Source organism: Camelus ferus, chromosome 32 (assembly GCF_009834535.1).
Source record: "Camelus ferus isolate YT-003-E chromosome 32, BCGSAC_Cfer_1.0, whole genome shotgun sequence".
Classification (NCBI taxonomy): Eukaryota; Metazoa; Chordata; class Mammalia; order Artiodactyla; family Camelidae; genus Camelus; species Camelus ferus.
Window position 1 is genome coordinate 9565023 of NC_045727.1, and position 21342 is coordinate 9586364.

General features: G+C 38.4%; 1 protein-coding gene and 1 long non-coding RNA gene across 24 annotated transcripts in view; one reads left to right on the forward strand and one right to left on the reverse strand.

Annotated features, from left to right (window-relative positions):
* LOC116660938 (translation initiation factor IF-2-like) overlaps window positions 1-21342 on the reverse strand; it is a 41282-nt gene that overhangs the window by 12372 nt on the left and 7568 nt on the right. For 17 of the 23 annotated variants that reach the window (XR_004316638.1, XR_004316637.1, XR_004316636.1 and 14 more), the window contains one exon: window positions 17370-17460. Coding sequence is in view for 2 of the 23 variants with exons in the window: in XM_032471618.1 (XP_032327509.1) it covers window positions 9572-9947 (376 nt within the window). In the remaining 21 variants the exon portion in view is untranslated. Of the gene's footprint in view, window positions 1-8212; window positions 8224-9571; window positions 10303-10349; window positions 10419-10631; window positions 10790-14809; window positions 14963-17369; window positions 17461-21342 lie in introns of those variants that run through there. The other 6 variants (XR_004316616.1, XR_004316619.1, XM_032471618.1 and 3 more) reach the window with 4 other exon arrangements.
* LOC116660944 lies at window positions 214-20945 on the forward strand. Its single transcript, XR_004316644.1, has 3 exons — window positions 214-223; window positions 6745-6747; window positions 20027-20945. It is a non-coding gene; the product is annotated as an uncharacterized LOC116660944 (long non-coding RNA).

The following is a 21342-nucleotide window of genomic DNA, read 5'->3' on the forward strand; positions in this document are numbered from 1 at the left end:
GAAGCATGGCTGGGGCTCAGGCAGTAGGGACGCTGCGAGTGGGGCCGGGCAGTGGGGCAGCCGGGTGGCGGGGCTAGCCAACCTCGTGGACCAGGCCGTCTGGGTCCCCAGCCCCAATGCCCCCACCCTGCCACCCACAGGTTTCCGGCACCCAACTAGAACCACCACAGGAAGCTAATAAAGTTCCAATAACTAATACCAAATAAATGAAGGTCTATCAACTGTCAGGCAAAGAATTCAGAATAGGTGTCCACTTGAAGTTTAGTGAACTACAAGAACACACAGGCAGACAGCTAAAGAAATCAGGAAAACAATCCATAAATAAAATGAGACGTTCAACAAAGTAATTCAAAAAACTATAAAGAATTATATGTAGAGTTATGTATATAACTACAGAATTCAAGAAAAAAAGAAAAAGTAAAGCATAGAAAGTATATTTCAAGCAATAATGGCTCAAAACTTCTTGGGGAGAGAAATGGACATCTAGACCGAGGAGGCCCAAATAGCTTGAACCCAGACAGGCCTACATCAAGACATCTTACAATTAAACTGTCGAAAGTAAAAGACAAGGAAAGAAATTTCAAAGCAGCAAGGAAAAACATGAGAAACAACATGTGAAGAGACCCCATAAGACTATCGGTGGATTTCTCAAGGGAAACATTTTAGCCCGGGGTGATATATTCAAAATATTGAAAGAAAAAAATAGCCAACCAAGAATTTTACACTTGGCAAAGCAGTCCTTCAGAAATGAAAGAGTAACAAAGCCCTTGTCGTTCTGAAACCATTAAAACTGAAGGAGTTTATCACACCAGACTGCCTTACAAAAAATGCTAATGAAAATCTCTTTGTGTGGAGGTAAAAAGATGCTAATAAAATTTGTGAAAACACAAGAAAGGATAAAACTTACTGTCAATAGTAAATATATATTCAAAATTAGACTCTGTAATATAGTAATGGTTTTGTGCAATTCACTTACAACTCTAGTCTAAAAGCTAAAAAACGAACAGTAAAATAATCATAACTACAATGTTATTAGTTATAAAATATAAAATAATTGTAACATGAATAAAATGTGAGAAGAAATAAAAGTATAAAGTTTAGTAAAGCTATTGAAAAGTTAGGTTTTTATCAATTCAAAATAGTGTTATAATTTTAAGATATTTTATGTAGTAATTAGGGGAAAACCTGTACTAATTAAACAAAAGATGATATATTAGTCAAACAACGTTAATACCAAAAGACATCAAAACACATAAAAGACAATAGAATACAAAATAAGTAACAATACATTTGCAAAGCAGCCAGAAATCATTTAACAAAATGACAGTAGTAGTCCTTACCTATCAATAATTATTTTAAATGTAAATAGATTAATTGTTTCAATCAAAAGTCATAAAATAGCTGAATGGATTAAAGAAAAAAACAAGTTTTAATGATACACTCCCCACGAGAACTTGCTTTGGCCTTAAAGACATGCATAGAGTGAAAGGATGGAAAAAGATATTTTAATCAAATGACACCTCAAAAAAGTGGAAGTAGCTATACTTATATCACACAAAATATATTTTAAACAAAAATGATATAAAGAGAGGTCACTGAATAATAACAAAGAGGTTAATCCATCAGGAAGGTATGACAATTGTAAATATTTATGCACCTAACGCTGAAGTGACCCAATATATACAGCAGAACTAACGGAGCTAAAAGGAGAAATAACAGCAACACAACACCAGCTAAGAACTCTAATACCCCACCCTCTGCAATGGACAGATCATCCGGACAGGTAATCAGTAAGAAAACAGCAGATTTCAACCTAAGAGACCTATAAAGAACTTTCTATCTGACGATGGCAGAATATACATTCTTCTTAAGCAACATGAAACATTATCTATGACAGACCATACACTGGGTCACAAAACAACTCTTATTTAGCAAATTCAAGAGGGTTGAAATCATACCAAGTATCTTCTCTGACTACAGTGGTATGAAAGTAGAAATAAATTGTCTTAAGAAACTAAAAAAAGGAAAAAAAAACTGAGTCAAAAGTAAGGGAAGGAAGGAAATAATAAAAATAAGAACACAAATAAGTGAAATAGAGAACAGGAAAACAATTTTAAAAGATTAACAAAACAAAGAACAGATTCCTCAAAAGTTAAACAAAGTTGACAAATCTTTAGCTAGACTAAACTAACCAAGGAAAAAAAAAGGGCCCAAATCATTATAAATGAAGAAGGAGATATTTCAACTGATACCATAAACATAAAAAGGATAATAAGAAGCTACTGTGAACAATGATATTCCAATAAACCAGAAAACCTAGAAGAAGCAGAAACATTCTTAGAAATACACATTTCAAAACTGAATCAGGAAGAAATACAGCATCTATCTGGCTAAATGCTAGCAAGCAGACTGAACCAGCCATCAGAAACCTCCCAACAAAGGAAAGCCCAGGACCAAGTGGTTTCACGTTTTTTTATTTTACAAAACATTAAAAGGAAAAGGTTAATGTCAACTCTTCCCAAAAAAACCCAGAGGAGAGAAGACTCCAAAGCTCATTTCACAAGGTCAGCACCTCCCTGATAGCAAAGCCAGAGAAGGCCATTACCCCCAAGGCAAACACAGGCCAATATTCCTGATGACGGTAGATGCCAAAATTATCAATAAAATACTTTCAAATCAAATTCAGCAGCACATTAAAAAGATCATTTACCATGATCACGTGGGATTTATCCCAGAAAATCCAGGATGGTTCAACATATGCATATCAATCTATGTGATAAATTACATTAATAAAATGAATTTAAAAATCATATCATCATCTCAATAGATGCAGAAAAAGTAGTTGACAAAATTCAAAATCTGTTTAAATAAACACTTTTAACAAACTAGGTATTGAAGCAACACACTTAAATACAATAAAGACCATAGTGACAGGCCTGCAGCTAACATCATACTTAATGGTGAAAGGTTGAAATCTCTTCTTCTAAAGTCAGGAACAAGACAAAGATGTCCATTCTCACCACTCCTATTCAACACAGTACTTGAAGTTCCAGCTAGACCAATGAAGAAAGAAGAAATAAGCCCCAGAATTGGAAAGGAAGAAGTTGTCTATTGCCTCTATTTGCAGAGGGCATAAATTAATATATAGAAAACCCTAAAGACCTACCAAAAAACTTAAATCTAATCAACAAATTTAGTAAAGTTGCAGGATACAAAATTAACATTCAAAACTCAGTAGCATTCCCATACATTAACAGTGAATTATCTGAAAAACAAATAAAGAAAACAATTTCATTTATATTAGCATCAAAACAAACAAAAAGACTCAAGAACAAATTTAATCAAGGAGGTGAAATCTCTCTACACTGAAAACTATAAGACATTGATGAAATAAATTGAAAAAGACACAAATATATGCAAAAGTATTCTATGTTGATGGATCAGAAGAATTAGAGGAGTTTTAAAATGTTTATTCTACCAAAAGTAATCTGTAGAGTCAGTGCAAACCCTATCAGGGTTTTAAAGACATCTTTACATCCTAAAATGTATATGGAACTACAAAGACCTCAAATGGTTAAAGCAACCCTGGGAAAGAAGGACAAAGTAGAAGACATCACATTTCCTGATTCCAGGCTAGTTTACAAAAATATAGTGATCAAAACAGTATGGTACTGGCATGAAAACAGACATAGTCCAATGGAACAAAATTGAAAGCATAGAAGTAAATCCATGCATACAGCCAACTAATATTTGACAAGGGAGCCAAAAATACTCAATGGAGAAAAGACAGTATCTTCAATAAGTGGTGTTGGGAAAAGTGGATATTTACATGCAAAGGAGTAAAACTAGACTGATATCTTATACCACGACCAAAACTTAACTTGAAATGGATTAAAACATGTAAATGTAAGATCAGAAGTCCTAGAGAAAAACAGAAGAGAACAAGCTCCTTGACATGGGCTGTGGCAATAATTTTTTGGATGTGACACCTAAAGCATGAGCAATAAAATTAAAAATAAACAAGTGACACTATGTCAACTGAAAAAATTCTATGGAACAACAACAAAAACATCAATGAAATGAAAAGACAAAATATGGAATGGGAAATATGTGCAAACCATGTATCTCATAAGGGGTTAATATCTAAAATATATCAAGAACTCATCATACAAATCAATACCAAAACCTCACAAAGAATCCAGTTTAAAAATGGACAAAGGACCCACAAAGACATTTTTCCAAAGAAGTAATATGAATAGCTGACAGGTACATGAAAAAATGTACTCAACATCACTAATCATTAGAAAAAGGCAAATTAAAACCACAGTGAGATATCACTTCATACCTGTTGAAATGGCTAGTATCAAAAAGACATGAGATAACAAATGCTTGTGAGAATTTGAAAAAAAAAAAAAAAAGGAACCCGCTGTGCACTGGTGGTGGGAGCATATACCAGAACAACCACTATGGAAAATAGTATAAAAGTTCCTCAAAAAATTAAAAATAGAATAACCATATATGATCTAGTTATTCCACTTTTGGAATATATATCTGAAGGAAATGAAAGCACTATGTCAAAGAGATATCTGCACCCTGATGTTCGTTGTAGCATTACTTACCATAGCCAAGACATGGAAATGGCCTAAGTGTCCATCAAAAGATGAATGAATGAAGAAGTGGTGATATCCATCTAACTATCCAGCTATCTAGCTAGCTAGCTAGCTCGCTGTCTATCTATCTACCTATCTAATAGAATATTAATCAACCATCAAAAAGGAGGAAATCCTGCCATTTGTGACAACATGGATGGACCTTGAGAGCACTGTGCTAAGTGAAAAAGGTCAGATAGAAAATGACAAATACCACATTAATTTACCTACATGTGGAATCTAAAACAAATGAATTAACTCATTAAAAAAAAAAAGAGATCATACTTGTGGTTACCAGAGGCCACCGGTGAAGGAAAGGAAGATATGAATGAACTTGGTTAAAAATAAAAACTTTCAGTTATAAGATGAGTAAGAACTAGGAATGTAATTTACAACATGATGAGTATAGTTAACAATTTTGTTTGGTACGTATGAAAGTTTTTAAGATCATAAATCCTAAGAGTTCTCATCAAAAGGAAAATTATTTTTTTCTTCTTTGTATCTGTATGAGATGAAGGATATTATTTGCTGTGTTATTCCATGATACATGTAAGTCAAATCATTATGTTGTAGATCTTAAATTTATATAGTGGTGTTTGCCAATTATAGCTCAATAAAACTGGGGGAAATATTTACATCAAAAAAAAGAGTAAAAAGAAGCAACAAAGATTTCAAACTCAGAATAAATAAAGAATTCTCATAAATCCATAAGAAAAGGACATCCAATCCAGCAGAAAAAAATGGCAGATGTCTATCAGTCATTGCCTTAATAATACTGCATAACAAGCAGGTGTCAGAGCTCAGGGGCACACAAAAATAAGGGCTTATTTCTCACAAGTCTGCAGGTCAGCTGATACAACTCCACACTATGTGTTTCATTCTAGGGTCCAAGCTGGTAAATAGTATAAACAATGGCTACTTGGAGTTTTTATCTCATGGCTTGGCCAAATGCTCAAGTGGGCCAGCCCAGACACACAAGCACACTTCAAGTTGTTATTCACATTACTTTCATTCACATACCATTGGCCAAAACAAATGGCTGACCAAACCAATCAGCAAGAGGAAGGAAACCACACCCCTTCCACCAAAATGCTGTACTCATCTAACAAGGACATCTGTAACAATATTACAGGGGAGTGAAAAAATCAGTCAGCTACATACAAGAGAAGAAATTTTACAAATTAACAAATCAAATGATGAGGAAATACATGAGAATTTGCTCAAAACCATTAGCATCAGGAAAGAGGAAATTCAAAATCAAAATAAATTATCAACTTCCATCTATTAATTTAGCAAAAAAGTGAAAAGTTAAACGCCAACTGCTGGCAAGGATGAAGAACAATGGAAATTCTTGTAAAGTTTCCCAACGTTAGGGAAACAAATTGGCTTTAGCTACTGAAGTTGAGCGGGCACATACTCTACATTCCAGCAGTTATACCTCTGGGTATAGAAGCTGGAAAGTCTTGGCACGTATCCCTGGAAACATATACTGTAAGAAATGTTACACTAGTTGTGTTTCTATCATACACACACACAAACACAAACACAAAGCAAACCAGAAATACTAGGAACACACTCATCACGGAAGAATAGGTGGACGGATAAGTGTACTATGGAAGATTCATACAAGATTCCATTCAGGAAGTGAAAATGGAAAACTACTTCTACGTATTTCAACATGGATGTAACTCACTAAGATAATGCTGAATAATAAAGTGATAAAAATAACATAATTTCCAGCTACAGTTAAAAGAAAAGAGTCTATCATTTAAAAATATATGAAGTGAAATATTTCACATTTTTTTTTACACAGGGAGTAAAATATAATAAGATGTATATATGATACTGAATACATAGGGCAATTCTTAGTCTAGGGGTAAGAAACACAGAAACCAAGTGGTAACTGAAACACAATCAGGGAGAGGCACGTGGTGAATGCGCCGGCGATGTTTACTTTCATTACATAGGGGTATACGTGCCTATCACCGCTGCTATTATTGATACAATTATTTGTATCTTGTGTGTATATATGTCATAAATCTTCATTTCTATCTTATAATTTAAAATATATAAATAATATGAAATAGTGATTCAGGATGTCTAATTCATTTGTCCCTTTAGAGGAAATCTATAAGTTATTTTTTTAAAGAGTTCTTTTGAATTTGTTTATATTTTTACAAAATTATTCCGTGTAAAATCAAACAGAAGAAGACTGAAATAGAAATACACATTGAAATAAAATAGAAATAGAAATATACTGATTGAAATGGAAATATACACCTAATACACTAATAATCAGAGTTAAAATTCCACTCATAAATAATCTAATGCAATTATCAACTCAATTCCTTATGTATTTCAAGTGACATGCTTCAATTCTGTAATTTAAGGAGTCCTGGCTATTGCTCTGTGCCTATTGCCACAATCCCTGGTTACAGCCACCTCTGCCCTTTCTTTAATGGGCTCTGATTTCTTTAACGGGTTCTGGGCTTTAATTTAGGCCAGATGTGTCCTTCTATCCTTTCCAAGCAGGTCTTTATTCCCGTGGGTAAGTTCCTTCTCCTGTGTGAACTACGTTTTCAGAGACCTCAATGCTCCTTAATGGGCTTGTAGGACCAGTCAGTTCATAAGAGGGCACCAAGCCCATTAGGGAAGGAGCATTGTTGCTACTGCTGTACTGATGGTTGAAACTTGTAGAGTCTGCTTTACAGGTCACAGATCCATCATCTCATACACACACCATCCTCTCTCCCAGAGTCTGATTATCCTCCAGGGCATTTTGCTTCAAGCTTCAGCCTTCCAAAGTGTTCCTGTCACATCAGGCCTTGGTCTGTCAGCTTCAAACCAAGATACTGTGAGGTCTATCTCGCGCTTCCTTTTTCTTCTTACTGTATAATCACTATAAATAAACTTTCATGTGGAAAAGAAAAGAATTAATGGTATAGTTTTCATTGCTAAGAAAGGGAAAAGAAATCTTCAAACAACACATTGGACATGCTTGTAGATGAATTCCAGACAAGCCAGAGACCAAAAGGTACTTTCAGAAAATTTCTTTCAGCACAGCTTTATGTTGAAAAGAGTGAGCAATGCAAAAATGCATTTGCTTTGCTGTGCTCAAACTTACTTTGAGGATTTATTGTTATATAAATGAACTGGAAGTTCTTGAACATGTAAGAGCTCATGAAAACGCATTAATGAACATACAAGCAAAACTGTTTAAGTGAGAGTCACATTATACATTTCTAAGTTGCTCTAGGTCAACTTTTCCACTGAACCAGCAAGTGGATCTTGAAAATTTGTCCAAAAGTCTAGTAGAGGAATAAAGCTAATTCTGTACCCTAAAGAGAAAAAACAAAGGTGCTCGTCTACTAGGAATGTTCTGAGGGACCAATAAGCACATAGCCTGTTAAATCATATTGATACTTTTAGTGATCGTCAGATCAGTCATAGTCGAGGAACCTACAATAGTTTTTCTTCTAATTAGTGAAAGTGACTACCTTTTCCTAAGCACATTCTAGAGTTCTTCTCTTAGGATTCATCTAATCAGTAACAGTGCTTTGACTGTCACCTTGTCCTCAGCGTTTTCAGGAACAACATCCCACACATCCTTGTACAGAGAAGACTACAGAATGTGGTTGGGGGAAACAGTCTCTTTACAAAAATGGTTCTGAACTTCAGTCCTGTGCTTAAAGAGGGGACACTAAGAGAGATTACAAATCCATGTTCTTCAAGTTTGACTAGCAGAGGATAAGGTCAATTTAAATTTCCCCTTGGTGGGAAGTGTACATTTAGGGAAAGCACATATACTAACGCTGGAATGATACATTAGCATGGCCCCTGAGCAAGATACACACATATTCATGAAGTGATCTGACATCAGACCTAAAATCATAAAAACTCCTAGAAGAAAGCATAAACAACTTGACTTCAGTCCCGATGATTATGTTTAAGGTTTGACACTGCAAGCAAAGACAACAAAAGCCAAAATAAACAGCTGGGGTTACATCAAACTAAAAAGCTTCTGTACAGCAAAAGAAGACCATCAGCAAAGTAAAAGCAACCTACTGAATGGGAGAAACTATTGGCAAATCCTATTTCTGACAATGAGTTAATATTCAAAATACATAAAGAACGCATGCAACTTCATAGGAAAAACAAACACTCTGATTTACAAATTGACGGAAAATCTGAATACCCAGTTTTCCAAAGAAGACATGCAGACAGCTAACATAGACAAGAAAAGGGACTAAACAGCACTATCATCAGAGAAATGCAACTCAAAACCACAACGAGAGATCACCTTACACATGTCAAGACAGCTGTGACCAAAAAGACAAGAAATAATAAGACTTGGCAAGGATGTGGAGAAAAGGAAACCCTGGTGCATTACTGATAGGAATGTAAATTCCTGTAGCCACGATGGAAATATGCAGAGTTCTTAAAAAATTAAAATACATCCATGTGATCCAGCAATTCCACTTCTGAGTATTTGTCTAAAGGACATAAAAACGCTATGAAGAGATAACTGCACCCCATGTTCATTACAGCATTACTGATAATAGCCAAGATACAAAAACAACCTGAGTGTCCATCAGTGGATGAATGGATAACAAATGTGATTCACTCACACACACACACACACACACACACACAAGAATATTATTCAGCCATAATAATTCAGCCACTTTCCCAAACCCGAATATGAGCTGCAGCAAAAAAAGACGCAGGATTCAGTGATTACTAATCTGGGGGAGTGGGGCACCCCAACTGGGGCGGCGCACCTGGACCCGCCTCAGGGTCCGAACCGGACCTGTGGCCCGGGCCTCACCCGCGCACCCCTCCCTTTGCGCCTCCCCAGCTGCACAGTCCTGGCCTCACCCGCCGGCTCCCCGACCTGCGCGCCCCCACCAGCGCCCCCTTACCTGCTCGGCGACGGCAGCGGAGACGGCAGCGGAGGCGACAGCTCCCGGCGGCCCAGACCCCAGGCCGCGTTCCTCCTCCGGGAGCCGGTCCAGGAGCGCCCGGCTCCGGCCCAGCTTCCCCGCGCTCTGGGCGCGCTCCCGCGTCCGCGTCCGCGCGCGCCCCTCCCCCTCCCGCCCGCAAGGCTGGGGCTCCTGCAGTAGGGACGCTGCGAGTGGGGCCTGGCGCTGGGCCCGCGGGGCGGCGGGGCTGGCCAACCTCGTGGACGGGGCCGGCCGGGTCCCCAGCCCCAACGCCCCCACCCTGCCACCCACAGGGTTTGGGCACCCAACTAGAACCACCGCAGGCCCCGGGGCCAGGCCACACCCCCAGCCCCATTCCCCCTGCTCGCCTCCTCCCACCCAGTCACTGCCTCTCCACCCCGGACCAGGCCTGGTCCCCAACTGATCGCACCCCCAAGACAAGGCTCGCTCTCCTCACACAGAAGTCCCCGCCCCAACTGGGCCCCACTAGGTCCTAAGCTACAGCCCCCGCAGACCAAGCTCACCCCTCATGCCTCACCCCAGGTCCCCCCACCATCCAGAGATAGTCCCCTCGCCTTTCACCCCGGGATTGCCCCCCTCGACTCCTCAGCCAGGTCCCCCCACTCCAAGCGGCCGTCACCCCGGGCCGGGCCCCCTCACCCCACAGCTGGGTCACTTCCACTCCCAGTGACCCCTCACCCCCTCAGCCTGTCCCCCCACACCCGGAGTGCAACCCTAACCCAGCCGACCCTCTCACCCGTCACTTTGCAGGGGCAGGGCCATCCGGGCTCCGATCACCATGGCAACGGCCGCCAGACAGTGATCCCTGGCAGTGTGTAGGTGCAAAGCCCTGTGTCCCAGGCTCCCAGGCCAGGGCGGGCAGGGCTGGAGGCCATTCCAGTTCCTGCCCCTGCGCCCTGCCCCACACCCCCAACGCCTCCACCCCTCACCACCACCACTCCCTCCCCAACCCCGCACGGCGCCCAGTGCCTCGTCTGAGCCTATGGAGCAGGGTGGTCCTGGGCTGCACAGCGCTTACCAGTGGGCTCTGGGTGGTTGATGGCACTGCTGGGATGGACAGCAGGCAGCAGCAGCGGTGGCAGCGGCAGAGGAGGGGGGCTGCCCTGAGAGAGCCAGTGGACTTGCTCTGATCTCCACTGCTGCCTGGCCTGGGGGCAGCCTCTGCTGCGCCGGCTTCTTGCAGAGAATTTCACCCTGTCAGCCTGCTCCTGGGAGGCAGGCAGAGTGTGGACAGGGGAGCATGGCAGCCGCAGCAGCAACTGTAGGATTGGGGCTGCCCCATGCTAGAGCTGGGATTTGCTCCCATTTCCCACTGTCGCTGTCGCTGTTGCTGTCCCTGCCCCAGCACACTGCACCAAGCTCGCCTCTCAGGAGCAGGCTGACCTGAGGACATGCCTCCAGCAAACCTGGGGCAGCAGAGGATGTCCCCAGGCCAGGCCACCAGGAAGATGGGAGTAAATGCAAGGGCTTGCACAGGGCAGCCTCACTCCCGTCATCACCACCGCCCTCGCCCCTGACTGCACCATGCCAGCCTCCTGGGAGCAGACTGGCCTAAAGACCTGGGTCCAGTCCACCTGGAGCAACAGAGGCCACCCCCAGGGTCAGGCTGCAGGGAAGATGGGAGCAAATGACTGGCTCCCAAGGGGCAGCCCCCCTCCTCCCACCGCTGCTTCTGCCGCTGCCATCCTCCCTGCCTTCCAACCGCACTGAGCCTGCGGTCTTGCCAACGTGCGCATAGAGGGAACACACCCCGACGTAATCAAAGCTATTTATGACAAACCTACAACCAGCATCACACTCTACAAGAAAAGCTGAAAGCCTGTCTGCTAAAATCTGGAACAAGACAAGGATGCCCACTCTCAATACTTCTATTCAATATAATATTGGCAGTCCTAGTACAGCACTTGGACAAGAAAAAGAAAGAAAAGAGATCCAAATTGGGAAAGAAGAGGTAAAACTGCCATTATATCTGGAGGACATGATACTACACACAGAAAATCCTAAAGGCGCCACATAAAAACCAGCTAGAGCTGACAAAAGGTTTGGCAAGGTAGCGGGATACAGCAACATTACACAGAAATTAGTGGCATTTCTTTACATGAAAGTACTGATCGCTTCTAAATCCACATCCCCCAAAATAAAATACTCAAGAGTAAATCTGACCCAGGAAGTGAAAGGCTTCTATGTGGAGACCTACAAAACCCTGATTAAGGAAATCAAAGAGGACTTAGTGAAATGGAAGGACATCCCATGTTCTTGCATTGGAAGAATTAAACATGTTCAAACGGCCGTGCTGCCCAAGGCAGTCTACAGATTTAATGCAACCCCTATCTAATTACCCAGGATATTTTTCACAAAAATACACCAGATCATCCTAAAACTGATACGGAATCACCAAAGACCCAGAATTACCAAGGCATTCCTGAAGACAAAGAACAATGCTGGAGGAATAACCCTCCGAGACTTCAAACAACAGTACAGAGCTACAATCAAAACAGCACGGTATTGGTACAAAAACAGACCTATGGGATCAATGCAACAGGATAGAAAGTCCAGCAATAAACCGGCGCACGTATGGTCAATTGATCAATGACAAAGGAGGAAAGAGTATACAATGGAGAAAAGACAGTCTCTTCAATAAATGGTGCCGGGAAAGCTGGACAGCTACCTGTAAAAGACTGAAATCAGAACATTCTCCAACATTATGTACAAAAATAAACTCAAAATGGATTAAAGACCTCAATGTGAGACCAGATACTATAAAACTCCTAGTGGAAAACACAGGCCCAACACTCGTGGACATCCATTACAGCAATGCATTTTTTGAACCTGGAGTATCAGAGATAAAAGCAAAAATAAACAGACGGGACCTAATTAAACTTCAAAGCTTTTGCACAACTAAGGATGCCATCGACAAAACAGAAAGACAACCTACGGAATGGGAGAAAAATCTTTGCATACGATGTGACAGACAGGAGACGGATTTCCAAAATATACATACAGCTCATAGCAAAGAAACAAGCAACCCAATCCAAAAATGGGCAGAAGACCTAAGCAAACGGTTCTCCAAAGAAGACATTCAAATGGCCAAAAGACATGTGAAAAAATGCTTAGCATCGCTAATTGTCCGAGAAATGCAGATCAAAACTGCAATGCGTTACCTATCACCTTACACCAGCCAGAATGGCCATCATTGAAAAGTGTATTGACGACACATGCTGGAGGGGGTGTGGAGAAAAGGGAACCCTCCCACACTGTTGGTGGGAGTGCAGACTGGTGCAGCCACTATGGAGGACAGTATGGAGGTTCCCTGAAAAACTGAAAATAGACCTACTGTGTGATCCAGCAATCCCACTCCTGGGCATATATCCAGAGAAAAATAAAATTCAAAAAGACACATGCACCCCAGTGCTCACAGCAGTGCTATTAACGACAGCCAAGACATGGAAACAACCCAAATGTCCACCAACAGATGACTGGAGAAAGAAGATGTGGTACATACATACATGTGGACCACTACTCAGCCACACAAAAAGAAGAAAATAATGCCATTTGCAGTGATACGGATGGACCTGAACATTGTCCTTCTAAGGGAAGTGGGCCAGAAAGAGAAATAAAAATGTCAATATGACATCATTTATATCAGGCATCTAAAAAGATATCACAAAAAAGGAAAATTGTAGGCCAATATCACTTATGAATATACATACAAAAGTCCTCAGCAAAAGACTAGCAAACCAGCTCCCCGATACGTTAAAATCCTGTAAGTGGGATTTTCCAGGGATGCAAGGGTTTTTCAGTATCTGCAAACCAATCAGTGTGACACAAAGACAAGGATGCCCACTCTTGCCACTTTTATTCAACACAGGTTTGGAAGTCCTCGCCTCAGTAATCAAAGAAGAAAAGGAAATAAAAGGGATCCAAATTGGAAAAGAAGTAAAACTGTCACTTTTGCAGGTGACATGATCCTATACATAGAAAATCCTAAAGATGTTACCAGAAAACTACCAGAGCTCATTAATAAATCTGGTAAAGTTGCAGGATACAAACAATATACAGAAATCTGTTGCAAGAAAATATCAGAAAAAGAAATTAAGGGAACAATCCCATTTGACATCACATCAAAAAGAATAAAATAGAAATAAACCTACTTAGGGAAGCAAAAGATAGACACTCTGAAACTGTAAGACACTGATGAGAGAAACTGATGGAAAGAAATACCGAGTTCTTGAAGGGGAAGAATCAATATTGTTAAAATGACCACACTATCCAAGGCAATCTACAGATTCAATGCAATCCCTATCAAATTACCACTGGCAATTTTCACAGAACTGGAACAAAAAAAAATTTTTAATTTGTATGGAAACACAAAGGACTCCGAATAGCAAAAATAATCTTGAGAAAGAAGAATGGAGCTGGGGGAATCATGCTCCCTGACTTCAGACTATACTACAAAGCTACAACAATCAAAACAGTGTGGCACTGGCCAAAAAACACACACACAGCTCAATGGAACAGCATAAAAAGCCCAGAAATAAACCCACGCACCTATGGGTCAATTAATCTACAACAAAGGCGGTTATACAATGGAGAAAAGGCAGTTTCTTCAATAAGTGGTGCTGGGAAAACTTGACAGCTACATGAAAGTGAATGAAATTAGAACATTCTTTGGCACCATGTACAAAAATAAACTCAAAATGGACTAAAGATCTAAATGTAAAACCAGATACTCTAAAACTCCTAGAGGAAAACAGAGGCAGAACACTGACACAAATCACAGCAATACTGTTTTCCATCTGTCTCTCGAGTAATGGAAATAAAAATAAAGAACAGGCAAATGAGATTTTCATTAAACTTAAAAGCTTTTGCACAGCAAAGGAAACCATAAACAATACAAAAAGACAACCTACAGAATGGGAGAAAATATTTGCAAATGAGGAGACTGACAAGGGCTTAATTTCCCAAATATATAAAATAGCTCATACAGTTTAATATCAAAAAGAAAAAAATAAACAAACAACTCAATCAAAAATGAGCAGAAGACTTAAAATGACATTTCTCCAAAGACATCCAGAAGATCAACAGGCACATAAAATGATGCTCAATATTACTGTTATTAACTATTAGAGAAATGCAAATCAAAACTACAATGAGGTATCACCTCATGCCAGTCAGAATGGCCATCATTAAAAATCTACAAATAATAAACACTGGAGAGAGTACGGAAAAAAGAGACCCTCTTACACTGTTGGTGGGAATGTAAATTTAAGCAGCCACTATGGAAAACAGTGGAAGTTCCTTACTGTTACCATATGGTAAGAGTTAATACATGATCCAGCAATCCCACTCCTGAGCATATATTAGGAGTAAACAACTAACTCAAAAAGACACACGTACCCCAATGTTCATACCAGCACTATGTACAACAGCCAAGACATGGAAGCAACCTAAATATCCATCGACAAATGACTGAATGAAGAAGATGTGGTATATACGCACAATGGAATGCTATTCAGCCATTAAAAAGAACGAAATGATGCCATTTGCAGGAACATGGATGGACCTGGAAATGGTCATTCTAAGTGAAGTAAGTCACACAGAGAAAGACAAGTGTCAGGATATCACTTACACTTTGAATCTAGAAAAAAAAATGATATAAATGAACTTATTTACAAACTAGAAATAGACTCACAGACAAAGAAAATAAACTACGGTTACCACAGGGGAAGGGGGGGCGGTAACTCAGGAGTTCAGGATTAACATATATGCACTACTATATATAAAATAGATAAAAAACAAGGACGTAGCATGTAGCACAGGGAACTATATTCAACATCTTGCAATAACCTATAATGGAAAAGAATCTTAAAAAGCATATATATTATAATATATATATGTATAACTGAATCAGTTTGCTGTACACCTGAAACTGAGACAACACTATAAATCAACTGTACTTCAATAAAAATTTAAAAAATAAAAAAACTTAAAAAGAGAGAAAATACAAATGAACGAATGCTTCTTTCATTAAACTTATGAAAATATGCTCAATTTCATAATTACTCAAAACTGAGATACTATTTTCTGTCCAAATAGGCAAAAATTTTAAAATATTACTCACATCAAATTTGACAAGGATTGGGAAAACAAGTACACTCATACACTGTTCACAAGAGTGTAAATTAATACAATCTTTTAGGAAAGAGTTTTCATTACCTACTAAAGTTTTAAAAAGTACATTTCCCTTCAATCTATGCCTAGTTGTCAACGTACACACTATGGAAATACTGGAATAATGTGCATGTACAAAAGACATTCAACCCAGCATATATTTAAGGAGACTGGCAACACCATTGGTAATAGAAAATAAACTACGTTACATCAAATATTATGAAACATATTACAATTAAAAAATTGATCTGTTGCACAACAACATGAATATACTTAACACTACTTAAATACACAAAGGTCTTCTCTAGGATATACTTTGAAGCAAAAAAAGCTAGCAATCCAACTGTATAATATATACACTAATTTCAAATTCTATTATGTATGTATTTATAAAATAAATGTTTTAAAGATCTGGAAAGATAAAAACCATTAACAGTAAGAACATCTAGTGTTCAGCACAATTTTTCAGTTATTCATGGACATATACACACTCATTGTCTCATTTTTTTCTCTGTGAGTTATCATAACATTTTGTGTATATTTCCCTGTACTGTGCTGAACACTGGAATTTGGCACAACATTGTAAAATGATTGTAGATCAATAGAAAATGTTAAAAAAATAAAATAAAATAAAATAAAATCATATAGTCCTAGAAAAAAAATTGTGGGTTTTTTTGAACATTTTTTGTCGATTTGTAGTCATTTTACAATGTTGTATCAAATAATAAAATATTGTTGAAAGAAATTTTGAAAGATTTAAATAAATGAAAAGATATCTCATGTTCATAGACTAGAAAATTTAATATCATTATGATGACAGTACTCTCAAAACTGATCTACAGAGTCAAGGCAATCACCATCAAAATCCCAGCTAACTTTGTAATAAAGATTGACCAGTTGATCCTAAAATTCTTATGAAAATGCCAAACACCAAAATGAATAGCCACAACAAACTTAAAAGGAGGACAAAGTTGGAAGACTCACACTCCTGATTTCAAAACATTACCAAGCTACAGTGTGGTACTGGCATAGGGACTGACATACAGATGAATAAAACAGAACTGAGGGTACAGATAAAAACTCAAACATCTATGGCCAACTGATATTTAAGAAAGGTGACAGACGATTCAATGGGAAAACAACAGTTTTCAATAAGTGGTGCTAGAACAAATGAATATCCATATGCAAAATGATGAACTTGAATGCTTACTTCACACCATAAATAAAAACTCAAAATGGATTACAGACCTAAATTCTTGCCAAATTGTCAACTCAAAATGGATTATAGACTTAAGAGCTAAAACTATAAAATCCTTAGAAAACTTAGGAGTAAATCTTCAGGACCTTGGGGTAAGCAATGATTTCTTAGATACAACACCTAAAGCACATGAAACAAAAAAAAATTTGATAAAGTGGGCTTCATCAAAATTAGGAATGTTTGCATTTCAGAAATAAATAAGTTCATTCTGGTAAAAAAAAAAAAAAACAGTAAGAACATCTACGGCAATTATGGAAGTAAATGAATAAAAATCTGCCTTATTTGTATTATCATTGAAGTATACTTTTAAAAGATTTATTTCCTTACCTACAGTGTACCAACTCGCATCTGTTAATTTATTGATTACAGCTTCCTGATAGTCACCGTCAAGATTCTTCACTTCCACAATAGCTCCAACCTAAAGTAATAAAAAAAAAAAAGTTAGAAAAACTTTTAGAAGATAAATGAATGAACCAAAAAGTGTCTTTTTCCCCACTAATTGGGTACATGGCGGGTTAAGAATAAAATAACTGATCTGATTTGTGTTAATGTGCCAGCAGTTTTACTTAACACTGTTTTTGTACCATTAGTGAAAAAGTTAAATAACATCTAAGTATTATTATGAAAATAGTTTTTCCAGTATTATGTCCCTGAAAGGGCCTTGGGAACCCTTGGGGGTCTGAGGAACCCTGCCTGTGAAATTTACTGTCTGAACCATATTACCACTTCTTTTTCAAGGAGGCTGGGGAAGACTAGGAAAAAATAAGAATTAATTTTGGGGTCTCCTTCAGAGTTAAACTGTACCAGGGGGTGGGAAGGAACAGACTGGGATTTCAAAAGGTAGAATAGATAAACAAGATTACACTGTAGAGCACAGGGAAATATATACAAGATCTGGTGGTAGCTCACAACGAAAAAAAATGTGACAATGAATACATGTATGTTCATGTATAACTGAAAAATTGTGCTCTGCACTGGAATTTGACACAACATTGTAAAATGACTATAACTCAATAAAAAAATGTTAAAAAAAGAGTTAAACTGTACCATTAATGACAATCATTTAAAATAGTTTCATCTGATCAAGAAAATGCTGATGATTACATTCATATGGTCTTTATAACTACATCAAACTCTTAACACTTCTGCACGGCAAAGAAAATCATCAACAATTTGAAAAGGCAACCTACTGAATGGGAGAAAATTTATCAGCAAACCATGTATCTGACAAGGGGTCAAAAACCAAAATATAAAAAGAACTCATGCAATGCAACAGTGTTAAAAAAAAAAAAAAACAGTCCAAGTAAAAAATGGACAGAGGTTCTCACATTATTTACAAAAATAACCTCCAAATGGACTAAATATAAGACTGGAAACCATAAAGCTCCTAGAAGAAAATGTACACTCTTTGACATCACTCTTAGCAATATTCTTTGGCTCTGTCTCCTAAGGCAAAGGAAACAAAGCAAAAATAAACAAAAGGGACCTAATTAAACTTAAAAGCTTTTGCACAACAAAGAAAAGTATCAACAAAGTGAAAAGACAACTTACCAAATGAGAAAATATTTGCAAATGATATAACTGATGGGAGTTACTATCCAGAATATATAAACAGCTCACACAACTCAATATGAATAAAATAAACAACCTGGTTAAAAAATGGGCAGAAGACCTGAATAGACATTTTTCCAAAGAAGAAAAGACATATAGATGGCAGACCGGTACCTGAAAGGATGCTCAACATCACTAATCATCAGGGAAATGTACATCAAACCCACAATGAGATATCTCCTAACACGTATTAAAATGGCTTATCGAAAAGACAAGAAAGTGTTGGCTGGAATGTGGAAAAAAGGAAACCCTTGTGCACTGCTGGTGTAAGTTTAAATTGGTATAGCCACTATGGAAAACAGAATGGAGGGCCCTGAAAAATTAAAAATAGAACCAGTATATGATCCAGCAGTTCCACTGCTGGGTAGTTATGCAAAGGAACTGAAAACACTAATTTGTAAAGATCTGTGCACCCCCGTGTTTGCTGCAGCGTTAGGTACAATAGCCAAGATATGAAAACAATCTAAGCATCCAATGACAGATGAACAGACAAAGATGCCTGTGTGTGTATAATTCAGCCACAGAAAAGAATGAAACCTTGCCATTTGTAACAACATAGACCCTGAGTGCATTGTGCCGAGTGAAATAAGTCAGAGGAAGACAAGTACTATATGATATCACTTACATGTGGAGTCTGAAAAATGAGGGAAAAACAAAACCAAACCAAAAATATCAAGGTTACAGATACAGAGAACAGACTGGTGGTTGCCAGAGGGGAAAGAAAGTGGAGGTGGACAAAATGGATGAAGGGGGTCAAAAGGTACAAACTTCCAGTTATAAAATTAAAAGTCACGGGGATATAATGTACAGCATGGTGACTACAGTCAGTAATATTATATTGCATATTTAAAGAGTTGCTAAGACGGTAAATCTTAAAAGTCTTTATCATTAGAAAAAAAAATTTTGCAACCATGTACGGTGATGTATGTTAACTCGACTTAATGGGGTGATCCTTCTGCAATGTACACAAATACTGAATCATGTTGTACACCTGAAACTAATAATAATGCTATATGCCAATTATACATCAATAAAAATAAAAGAAAATGTATATGGTCTTTAAAATGATAACAAAAACAAAATTGTTCAAAGAGACTGTCAGCACAATGCCCACAAGAGGATATGAAATTCTAGAACTTTCACTAAATGACTACAGTCAATAAATACATGGTTTAATTTTTTTATTTAATACTCATGTGGTCTAGTATTATTTTCCTATGACCTCACTGAAAACATATTGAGATCAGATCACTCTTGGAGGCTTATTTCCTCTAACAGAAATATTTTATCCAAATGCTGATACTTTCTATCAGTTGACAGAAGGCTACAGAATGTACTAGGGAACAATCAAAAATCTACATACAGTCAATAAGAAAAAGTTAACTGAAAAATCTACATACCAAAAAAATCTACAGACAAGAGAAATACGTTAACAATGTTGAGACCAAAATTTAATATACTTGCCTATGTCAAAATCCAAATGGTCTTAAGCCTTAATCACAAAAAAAATTTTCATAAAATAAGAAAAACCAAACAAGCAAAATAAATCAACTATGCCACAAAGAGGCTGGAGCAACAGGAGAGGAAGATGGCTTGATGATACAAAGTAACTGTCTTTCCTGTCCCTTGCAACACTGAACATTTTTTATAGTTGGTACCAGCTGGCCTGTGCCAGGTGAACAGGGTAGTCAGGCACTGAAAAGCTGTGATGGTGTTATTATCAGGCAAACACACATAAAAGGCATGAAGAGGTATGTGTTCTGATCATCCAGAGGGCACTATGTTCAATTACAGGCTGTGAATCTACCAGAATTTTGGTTATCATGACTGGCCCTAAAACCTTGGCCAGATAACTTTATCTCCCACCTCCCTTCAGTTTCCTCTTCCGTAAGGAGATGTTATGAAGATTACACAAGACAGTATGTGCCGAGGACTCAGTACAGTCCCAGCACATACTAAGTGCAAAATGAATGGCGGCTAATGTCCAATCATACACATGTGCGTTTTTGTCTTTTTGTCCCCACAAGTGACGTACATGTGCATGTAAGATGGCACCTCCAAAACAGAAGGGCAGAAAATATTTTTACACGGAGTAATTTCAAAAACTTACAAATTTTAGGCCCCCACAGTACCTACTACATATGCAAGGTACTAATGCCCTGGGGCTCCAGTTAAGTTTTTAAGTCGACCACAAACCACCAGATACACACATCTATTCTTTACAGAGTACAGCTTCATTAGGACAAGACACTTCGTGCATCTGCAAATGCTTCTTCAGTTTTGTTAGCATTTCTTAAAATTCACTCAGCTAGGCCAACGTCCATTTCAGACACTCAAAAAGGCCAAAGGGAATATGAAAACAAATACATGTATGTACACGCATGACAGAGACACCGTGCTGTACACCAGAAACTGACTGTACTTCAATTTAAAAAAATAAATTTTAAAAATTAAAACAAACAAACAAAATGGCCAAAGAGTGCACAGCAGCTTCCCACACATTCCCTTTAGCCTGCTCCCTAGTGGGAAGCAAAGCAGCGCGAACTTCACTGGCCAACGAAGAGAAACGGATGCAAAGAACTAAAACTCTGTATGTATGACCTTGTTCATCACGTACAACTCGCTGACAACCCTGAAACAATTTCATATGCCAGTAGCTGCTTTAAAGAACTAAAAGGCCTGAGATTTG